At 45.5% G+C, this 11461-nt stretch overlaps 1 protein-coding gene across 3 annotated transcripts in view; it reads left to right on the forward strand.

The window, feature by feature from the left end:
• The window catches only part of LOC105559763 (tricalbin-1-like), a 35396-nt gene that overhangs the window by 6540 nt on the left and 17395 nt on the right, over positions 1-11461 (forward strand). For 2 of the 3 annotated variants that reach the window (XM_012008309.1, XM_012008310.1), the window contains exon 1: positions 6577-7296. The exons of the other annotated variant lie outside the window; for it this stretch is intronic. In XM_012008309.1, the coding sequence (XP_011863699.1) occupies positions 7236-7296 (61 nt within the window). In that variant the 5' untranslated portion in view covers positions 6577-7235. Of the gene's footprint in view, positions 1-6576; positions 7297-11461 lie in introns of those variants that run through there. 3 annotated transcript variants of the gene reach the window in all.

Here is an 11461-nt window from a genome sequence, read left to right on the forward strand (position 1 = left end):
CTCGGCGTCGCCGTCGAGAATGTTAGAATGCCGCGAAGAGGATGTTGCTGCGACCGCCGGCACGTTTACTCCTCGCCGTCCACCGGCCGTGCGTTTGTGGATTCTTACATTTGACGAGTTTTCGTACCCGGGATCTTGAACCTCGAGGCGGGTGAGATTCGACGTTTTACGCCTGAAATCATTATTCTATTTGCGCGTCCATGTTTTTTTTTAATTCAACGACGGCTGCTTTCAGGTCGACGTATCAGCTTGGAGCGCTCATATTTCACTTTCTGTAAAGATTTGATAGAGTAGAATCCAAAAGCGCTGCAGCACCGATAATTCGACGGTGGCACATTTGCAACTTTAAGAGACCAATTTGGCATTGGAGAATCCTCCACAGTCTTATTGCTTAGATCCACGCATCAGCGCTCGTAATTATTTAAACGACCCGTGCCCAAACTGACGGTTCTCCAACGTCATTTGACTTCAGCTTCAGTTCATTCTTTGTCTCTTCCCGAGGGAAGGGGGGGTGTACCACGCGTAGCCGTCTCAGTTTTCGATTCCGGTAAATTCTGAGATCTCTTTGTGCCTCTTTGGATTTAGCGAGCATCGCCTCCTCGGACACCCGGTATTTCCCGATCGCCTTTTTCTCCGGATGATTCTCCGAAGTTATCTCTTCTTCCCTTTCTTTATCTCTCTGTTTCTCCCTCCTGCCGCCCTTTCTCTCACTCTCTCTCTCTCTCACTCTTTCTGGCGATGCACCTTGCGCCATAAAGCCCGACTCGCCGGCGTCGTCGGGCGGCGTTATGTACGGCCCGCAGCAACGTAACGCGACGGTGCACGCCGAGGCACAAGACAGATGTTGTCCCGAGGAGCAAATAAAACTCGAGGGAAAAGGAAGCGAGACGATGACGATGACGGGACGGCGCGGCGACAACGACACGACGCGAGCGGAGAGGCTACCGCCTGCCGTTCCGTTCCACATCCATTACCTTTTGCATCGCTCGAGTAAAAGCGAGAAACCCGGCCAGGGGAACGCGCGGCGAGCTCCGTACGGCGCGCGCAATTAAGAAAGCAATTTAAATGTAGGGAACATACCTACCTGTGCCTCCCTCCCTCCCTCCCCCGCCCCCACCGCATTCCTCGCTTTGCGAAATTAAAAAGGTAGCCGACACAGAGATCTCGGCGGCCCTATCCTTCTCGCCGATTTTCTTGCGCGCGCGGGGACCTTTCTTAAAGCTTATTCTACAATGGACGCACGCAGAACGCAAGACGCTAAGCCGCAACGCAAGAAATCGACCAATCGCAGTCAAATATGAGAAGAACGATCGACTGTCATTGGCCGATTTCTTGCGGTGCGGCTTGCGTTTTGCGGTTTATAGCAGAATACCCTTGGGAAAATTTACTTTAAATGAAATTAAAGTTTTTAAAAGTCTTCTTCCTCTTCCTCGTGTATTGGGCTTAAAGTCTGTTTTATCCAGTTCGTTCTGTACTTTGAGCATTTGGTTTTATTTCATCTTCGCGCCGCGGTAGGCTGCTAACCCTTGCCGTAGAAAACCTCCAGCCTGGAGGGCTATGCATCCAAAGGGGTATGTGTGACAGGATACTCTCGGTGGTTGCGACTTCCCTCCGAGAGGTGGCGAAAAAACCAGCGGTGTCCGTGGCTGGATTTGAACACGGATCTTTTCGTTCATTTATTTACTGAGCAGCGCACATTTCTCCGCGCTACGCTCGCCACTGTGGTATCGTTTTTAAAAGTAATCTTTCGAATCTAAGAGTTTACTTAAAAAAGTTAAAAGTTTACTTAAGAAATTTCAAAGTAATTTGGGACACTTGAAGTAATTTTTAGATAGCCAAGCCTGCTGAAGCTCCCGCTAGGAAGCCGCGCGACATAGCACTTTCTCATAAGAAGAAAACCGCACACGGTATTATAAATTGTATCACGTACTTTTCACACAATTCTTAAAGGTTTCTTTGAAATTCTTAAAGTAAGTTTTAAGTTTATCTTAAGTAAAAGTTTAAAGTGTCCAAGTTTACTTTCCATATTCCTTATTTTTCTAAAGTAAAGTTTTAAGGTTTCCTGAGGTACATTTTCCCAAGGGTAAGCTTAAAGCTGATTCTACAATGGGCGCAAGACGCAAGCCACCACGCAAGAAATCGATCAATCACAGTCAAATATGAGAAGAACGATCGACTATCATTGACTGATATCTTGCGTTGCGGCTCAGCGTCTTGCGTTCGTTGTAGAATAAGATTTACGTCCTCGCGCGCAGCGCGGAGGAGAGAAACGATCGAAACCGGGGAGCTCGCTCCGGGCGAGTCGGCATCGCGCGGGGATTGAAAATTTCGTGCCGGCGCGACCGGGCACTCACGGTGCCGTTAAGCAACGGTGCATTGCGCGCCGCATAGTCGGCGGGATTGTCGTGCGCGGCGTAAAATCGCAAATAATCGTCATCCGAGCGCGGCAGGTCGGATCGATTCAACAGCAGAGATAATTTCATGGCGACGGAAGCGGGAACGCGAACCGGGAACGACCGCGCGCGCTCGCGTTTTCACGCACGTGATTCCGCGGCCCGGTCGATGCTGGGCCGCATTCCGAGTCACTGCACTTTCCAGACGATCGCCGGCCGGCCCGCGGCTTCGTTCTCCGAGAACTCGCGGAGCTAATGCCGATTAAGCGTCAATTTTACCTGGATATAGATAATCCGGCGCGGAATCTTTGGAATAGTTGGTTTACCTATTATATTTCGCCTCGCGTTCCCAGGAAATCACGGAGAGGCGGAAAAAAAATCTCTCTCGAATTACGAAATGAACACTTTCTTTCCGCCCCATTTTTCTTCCGCAAAACGTAAGAGTTCAAAAAGAATTTGCTCTCAGGTCACCGATTCTGAGCTCTCTCTCTCGGGCTTCAAGAGGAAACTCTTTGTATTCGGAACAATTTAATTTACTTCCGCAAGGAGTCGAGAGATAATCTCCTTCTATAGAATTCTTTTCGAGTTACCGGAAAGAAACTCTCTGGTAACACAGTGCATTGACCAAACATGGTTAAACTTTGGTTGAACATTGGCCCAATATTTGGTTGTATTGAGCCAATGTTTAGTGAATGCACTGTCCTACTAAGGTTCCCTCTCTCTCTCTCTCTCTCTCTCTCTCTCAAGCTCATTTTGACCAGATTACGCTAATTCATCAAAAATTAAAAAAAATCCTGTGTGAATTTACAACGCGAATTACAATCACCAGTGCTATTTGAGAAGACCCTAGTAGCACAGTGCATTGGCTAAACATTGGCTAAATATTGGTTCAATACTGATTAGATTAGAAATGCATTGATCGATTTTGTCCGTAACGTAAAGCCAACGTAAAGCCAACATTGGCTATGAAATAAACGTAAACATTGCGCGACAATAATTATATAACATTAGATTTATATTGGAAGCGCATTGGCCAATATTTAACAATGTAATAAGAACATTGGTCTAACATTGATACAATATTAGACCAATATTGCTAAATAGACATATCGGCTAAATAAGAGAACGTGTCCATCTTACAATATTGAACCAATATTGGGAATACTAGATTATCGCGCCAATATATTGTGCTACTAGAGGATAGATCTGCGATTGATAGATCTGCGATCTACTTATTACGGACGCCTAATCCGAGGCCCGTAAGGGCAACCGGTCATATACTTTTCCTTCTCCCCGCGCCTCCGCGAGAGGAATTTATCGACGGGATTAAGAATGACACGCACAATACGGCGCTCGCTTACAGCTGCAAAGCGGCGATTTTGTATGTTAAGTTAACGGTACGATAACGGTCGTACGCGGATGTTAACTGCGCGATCCTTAATGCCGCCGTAATCGTTGGCCCATTACTCAAATTACTCCGCCGGTGCTATTAATCGCACGAGAGATGCACCGCGCGGCAGTGCCAGACGCGACGTGCACACGTTGCATCGCTCCTCGATTAATTGAGAAGCGAGCGTTCACATTGATTGGCCGCGGAATCAATCCAGCGATTGCTTCCTTAATTCTTTATTACTCCGCACGAAATACGTCTCTTTTGTGACAACGCTTACGTGTAGTTTTGGTATTGTCGTCACTCGTCATTACGGTTTCGATATAAGAACATAAGCACGTTACACTTGAACCATCTGCGATCGAGACATTCTTACACCGATAGAATACGATATTGATAATTAAATTATTCCTACACGGAGAGAATTTTTTTTAATTTACCCCGAAAGTTACGTAATCGTGGGACAACATGGCGCTTAAAAGAATTATATGAGAGCTTCCTCGAAATTGTACTATACATTTCAGCAGTAAACGAACACGTATGCCATGCATATGTAATAATAAATTGAAAAATGACAGCAACTTTTTAATAATTATATTAGTATGTATCATTTGAACCAATAAATATGTTGCTAAAAATATATTTGTGTTGATTTTGTTTCATTCAACAAAATGGGTCTCTCATAAAAATCTTCGAAATGCCGTGTTGTCTCGCGATTACATGATTTTCAGGTAAATTTTAAGAAAAATTTCTCTCCGTGTATTCGCTTATTAATTTATAATCACTAGTACTTTATTACGCGAGTATTCAACGCGATAACAATGTCATATATCAAAGAGTAATATTATTACGCCATTCCATTTTAAAGGAATGCTGGAGTGATTCTGCACTTTTGCACCTTTCTAACCTAAAAACTGTCAGTTCACGGAAACATTTGTGTAATATACAAATTAAATGGCTTACGTGTACAGATTGAAAGCAGCTTGCTATTCCGGCCAAATGAAAGAACAATATGGCATCACTGAAACTATATAAGTTTGTAAGTCTAATAAAAAATAATAGTGAGCAACACACACATACTACATGTACTGTATGTATGTGTTGCTCACTATTATTTTTTATTAGACTTACAAACTTAGTTTCAGTAATGTCATATTGTTCTTTAATTTAGCCGGAATAGCAAGCTGCTTTCGATCATCTGTACAAGTGCCATTTAATTTGTGTATTACACAAATCTTTCCACGAAACAGACAGTTTTAAGTGCAAAAGGTGCGAAAGTGCAGAATCACTCCAGCATCCCCTTAACACGTGCTAATATCTCATTATTGCTGTTATAACGTACTGTAAGAAGATATGACACGTCGGACTTGAATCCTTTGCAATCGAGACATTCTTGTACCACATAGAATTCATTCATTCACATTACTATTAATTTATTAACCATCATGCGGCTGTTCAGTATACATATAGTAAGGCATTCCATTTAAAAAATAAAGAATTTAGGCAATGAGAGTCACACGTGGTTATCAGTGTGTGTCAATCTAATATAATTGTTCAAATACAATTATTGACTGCAAGTCCCGTTTATTCCATTTTAAAGCACGTCCAATAAATGCACCATGGTATTAAACGTCAGTCAACAATGCAGTTCGCGTTAAAGCTGGTACAAAAGTGGTCCAATTATACCGCCTTTGTATCACCTTGCGTTTGATATTACCATCATGTATTTGCCGGGCGCTGATATTTCGTGCGATCGATGCGGGAAAAACGTGGCCGCGATAAAATTCCTCTTACGGCGCGTGCGAAGGAGCGCAGCGGCGTTCGCCAAGTTAATCGCCACGCGGGGACGAGATTTCAGGGTACCTGCCGACGGCGCGGAAGGGTGGCGCAGGCGCGAGACTTTCGCAGTCCCTTCGAGAGGGAAACCGCCGACGTGGTTCGGCGGCGATTTGCCGGGAGGAAAGACCCAGGTTTCCTCAGTGCTTTCGCGCGCGCCGAGTGCTCACGATCGCCGCGGGCTTTCGCAGGATGCGCGAGGGCTCGCGAAGCTCCGGCGGTGCCCCTCGACGACAGCGGCGGGACCGGCTTGGCGGCGCGATTTAATTGCAGACCGCGCGATTAACGAAATTCTACAGAGTGAGCACCGCTTAAGCTTATTCTACAATGGACGCTTAACGCAAGACGCTAAGGCCCGGTTTCGCCAACGTCGATTAACTCTAAGCTTAGCTTAATTCGTTCTTTGTCTCTTTCCAACTGTCACTCTAGAAAAAGACCAACGTGGATTAAACTGAGATTAAAGTTAGGCGACGTTTGGTGAAACCAGGCCTGAGCCGCAGCGCAAGAAATCGGCCAATGACAGCCGATCATTCTTCTCACATTTGACTGTGATTCACCAACGTCGCTTAACTTTAAGCTCATTGTCAGTTTAATTCGTTCTTTGTCTCTTTCCAACTGTTGCTTCAGAAAGAGACAAACACGAAGTAAACTGAGATCAAAGTTAAGCGACGTTTGGTGAAAAACCGGGCCTTAGCGTCTTGCGTTTAGCGTCCATTGTGGAATAAGCTTCAACCGACCCGCGATTTCATTCGCGGTCGAGAGTAATTCAATTGTCGCCCTCGCGACTAGTATCGCTTTAGATCTCGTCTGTGATACCGTCGGGCATTAGTTGGATATTAATTCGCCGGCGAGTAGACAATGAATTATAAAACGGGCCTCGTGGCTCGAGCGTGTTCGATATTTCCCGTTTATTTCAAGCGCAAACGGCAAAGGTTTCCCGGCACGCGATTTAAATAGCGAGTGAATGTCCTTTTTTTTTACTACCGACGTACTTCTCGATAGTTAGATACCTCCAGATTTCTCGAATTGAGCGAATTCTGCGAAGAGCTCGAAGTGAATTTATGTCTCGAAACTTTCAAAATTTCAGGAATCAACGACTGGCTCGAGGAAGCGAATTAATATTATCATCCGACTTCATTCGCGCTTCGCGCGAGAGAAAGCGTTTGTTTATTGCATCAATTAAGAAAAAAAAAGTTCGATCCCGCGGAGGGAGTATATCTTATTGCTAATTTTCGCGCGGAACGTGCTGTCGCGGATTTTTCTTCCTCCGAAGAAAGCTGTCGCTCTCTCGAGGAGGATGCCAGTATAATTCGTTAATCGCGAAGACTTTTCCCCGCCTGACTGACTCGCGTATGCAAACCGGTGGGACGAGATGCTGCTCGCCGGCGTGCAGCGGGAGAGCCGTTGAACGCGAGCGGCTCTCCGCTGGCGATGCTTCGGGGGCGGTGATTCGGGAAAGACGGGGAGAGGATACTCCGTGGGGTAGCGAGAGACTGTTTAGCGACGCGGCGCTTCCGGGACCGCCGGTGAGGCACGATCGATACCTTTATCGGGATCGCAGCGCGGCCGGCCCGAAGGGGTGGTGCTGAAGGTGCTGTCGGGGAGAAAAAAAAAGCATGCAGCTGCTTTCCAGCTTCATGGGTCGGCAGACGAAGCGAGGAGCCTCCTTGAAAAAAGGTACGCCGCGTCGCGGATGAGCGCGCTCTCCGCTGCCACGTGACGTTGATTAGCTTTAACCAGCGCCGCGCCGGGCGCGGGAGAACACGTGGCGAGAATTTCACGCGGGGTTTCAGCTGGGGCGAGAGGACGAGAGAGCCCGCGAGCGCGGGACCGGACGTTCTCGCGGACCCGAATTCGCGCGAGGTCCTTTCCCACCCCCCGATTTCCCGGGGAACGAGGGCTTCGCCGCGAGGAGGGAGAAGGGCTACTCCGAATTTTACCCTAGCGATAGATAAACGTATATATCGGTAATTTACTAAACGCGCGGAAGGATAGGTCCACGCATGAGTTGACCCGATCACGCCTCGTTAACTCTCCGCTCCTGGTAAACACGAAGGGATCAAGTTCTGAATCGTGCTGAATCGTGACGCTCCCCGGGACGCGCTATAATTAATGAAACTGCGTCGTATGCGCATAGTGTAACTAGTAGGTCCACTCCGTCATTTGTTTCGTTTTCCGTCGATCCCTTCTGCGCATCCGAAATTCCTCAGACCAATTGAGAGAAAGGTTGTATGCGTGGTAGTGTGGCTTTGTACGAGTACGTATACACCACACATGTCGCTGGATCCTGCCCGGGTGTATGGCGGAGTACCACGTGACCGGGACAGCAAAGATCAAAGGGGCCGGCAGAGAGTGGACCTACTATGGTACATACGTACAGCCTAAAATTCAGTGATTTGTATGGATGAGAAAAATGATGATAGAAATGCAGGTCCAGGCATTAATGAATAAGACTGTACGTACACACACTAATCTCGCTGGATTTGGACCAAAGACATGGCGGAATACCACGTGTTCGGGGGCGCAAAGAGTCAAAGGGGCCGACAGAGGGTGGAGCCGCTACCCAGAAAACATTTTGTGCGCAAACATCTAGCTCTATGGCGACGCACCGGGATAAGATTTCGCTTGCGTTGTTGAGCCATTTTTGTACACGAGTTGTAAGACGTTTGCGCGCAAAATTACACGTTAATACATGAGCTATCCACTTGCATGCAACAGCGCCGACTGAACGTACGTTGGGAGCAAAAACTTGGGCAAATCTCGTACAAGTTTGCGTGCACAAGACAAGCGAAATTTGCGCGCAACAATTGTTATCTGGGTAGTCGTACCATGGTGTGTGGAAGCGATGCGCCGTCATTTATCGGGATTATTTTGAAATCGGCGCCGCAGGACGAGTCACTCCAATCTCCGGCTCTCGCGTTAACTCCCGACTGTTCGCCTCCATCGCAAATGACCGGCGTCGCCGCGAGTATCAACGCGAATACGCTCGAACGAGGATCGTCGCGTTCCTCACGTGCGCAAGAAATTATTATGTGGGACGCAACGATGGAATATTAAAGGCAGAGTGGGCGGGCGCATGATCTAATAACTTATTTGATCGATACCGTCGGAAAATGCCTTCGTGCAGCGTCAGTGGCTCACGCGATGTGGGATGCTCCGTGACCAGTTTTGTACGGTACGGCGATCATCGGGAGCATCGAAATTGCTTTTCGTCGAGACCCTCGGAGACCGCGCGGCCGCTTCCGCGCCTACTCGGGGCCCGCGCGCAGCGTCACGGCCTGAATGTTGCGCCGGGAACGCTCAGGTCAGCCCCCGATTTAACGCGTAGGAAACTCGCATCGGGGTTTTCTACGCGCGCCTCGATCTCTAAATATAAATTTCACCGGCGCGCGGGGACTTATGTTTAGTTTATCGATTTTTATTCGTCAACCGCGGCGGCGGCTCTCTGCGCCGCCTCTTCCCGCCCTGTCGCCGTCTTCTCTCCTGACACCCTCCCCGCCGGCGACACGCCAGCGATTTACACGTTAGCGCACGCTATACCGCATTCGGAATGCGAAGCGTGATTCGCCAAAATTCAATCTGCGGAAGTAATTACTCTTGGCACAGCCGTACGCGACGTCGACCGCGTGAAAGGTTGCAACGCTAATTCCACCCCACACGCGCCTCCATAATGTCAAGGTCGCATCCTGAATTATCGCTCTTATCCTCGAGCCTGATTCGCCATGGAATCAGTCGCTGTGCATTACACATATGTAATGCGCAGCGACTCGGCTGACTTTGATGTCGCGTAAATAACTTTATCGATTAGAATTTGATAAGGGTCGCGCGTTTAAATATTCAAAAACGCCCGGGGCGCTTTTTCCAAGCGAGGCCCGCTCGCGGGTCAAAGTTGCTTTTTATAACGAGTCAGATTAAGGAGCTTGGCGCGTCACTTTGCGGGAGCGGCGAGAGGGAAATGCCCTCGCTTGTGTACATGTAAATTTTTCGAATATACCAGCTGTAAAGTAATAATTTTTCAGGTAAACAAATTACATTTCTTTATACAGCCTTGGCCGAAAACAAAAATATTTCTAATTATTTTACATTCAGGTTAAAGAAACAATACCAGTTGATGACTTTCATTCTTCGTTGCAAGTTCTTCCCTAGGGCCTAGACGAGCCTGCAAGTGCAGACGTTCGCCGCAACGTGGCAATAATATTACTTTTAATTACTTTCCGATTGAAGTTATTTTCGACTCGAACCCTTTCCGAGCGCGGACATTTCTGTTTTTCTGTAGTTGAACAAAGTACTGAGCACAAAATACCCTCCTGTCAGGCACGTTTCAAGGATTTATTCGTAATTTTCTCAGGCACTCCATAAGTATAAGGCGTGCCTGTAAAATCAGTCAATACGGGGACGCGATTCAAAGGGTCAAGAAGAAACGATCATTAACCGAGACAGTTTGCTTAACAAATGGCTGGAAGATATCCGCGGGATATGTCACGCGAATGCAACGGGGTGTATGCATTCCTCCGCAGCAATAACTCTTACTCGTGACACTTGTCCTCGCTCTTTTACCGGCGCGCTGATTGATATGCGCCGCAATACGGACAGTTGCAAATTTATTACAGACTCGCGTTCCGCTTCAATGAAATAAAACGATTAGCTCTCGAGCATCGCCAAAGAAAGGCAACAAGAAGAATAACGTAAAAATATGTGCTTGGTTGCAACAATAAAATGTAAAACGCAAAACTTCTATACGCATAAAAAGTAGGAGATTCTAATTATTTCCCTTTTGATTGAAAATTTTTTACATTTTAATCAACTTGTTTTAAATCTCATAAATAATATCGGAAGCTGAATAAATTTTGTGGCGATATTGTGGCTTAACAATATACATTGTTAACCTGTGAAAAAGGATTAAATGTGAATCGAAGTTTAAAAAGAAATTAATTAATTATTAATGAAAATAATTAATGTTACATTATGTTCAAAAGAAATAGTTGGTTTATTTGTTATATACATATATTAATGTAATTATTAATTAATCACTAAAGGAAATAATTGGTCTGAAATTGTATATGCATATGTCAGGTAAATTATTATTATTATGGTAACGCTTACTTGATATATTATGTAAACATGCGGCGCCCGAGAGTTGAACCCACACGTTTCATCTCTTTTAAGCTATTACGTTGTCAAATAAATTTATTTCATTTCTTCTCGCAAAATTTCCAAAACGGCAAAGTTTTATTGTCGTCCCATTCAATAATCCAGTTACTCCAGAAGTTTCATATTGCCTTCTTTTCAGTTTTTGATCTGTCAGCAAAAAATTCATTGAGGTGATTTTTTTATATCGTTCATTTTAACAAATTTTTTGAAAGCCTGTTTTACAATACGTTGTATGTCGCTGTCGGATATCGGAACGTAGTCGATGATCCAATTGAGAAAATTTCTTTTCAATTTCTTTGTTACGTTCCGACATCCGACAGCGACATACGACGTATTGTATAACATGCTTAAGGGAATTTTTTAGCGATAGGAATAGATAGTAATCAGACGGAACAAGATTCAGACTAGTCCAGAGAATACGGTGACTAAAGCAGGACGTCATATTCAAACGCAAGAGTTTATCTCTAACGGCGTGTAGCCTGGCCTTGTCATGGAAAATAATACACTGAGAGAAAAGTGCGTAGTATTTGCGACTATAATTGCATAGTAAAATAATTATAGTCAGGAATATCATTTTTATAGTAATTATCACTATAATATTAGTAATAACAACCACATAGTCATAGTAATGCCAACCAGCATAAAAATTTTACTATTATTTATGAAGCTTTTAACCATTATTCTGGTAAAA

Source organism: Vollenhovia emeryi, unplaced genomic scaffold, assembly GCF_000949405.1.
Source record: "Vollenhovia emeryi isolate VEMERY1.0 unplaced genomic scaffold, V.emery_V1.0 DF939255.1, whole genome shotgun sequence".
NCBI lineage: Eukaryota > Metazoa > Arthropoda > Insecta > Hymenoptera > Formicidae > Vollenhovia > Vollenhovia emeryi.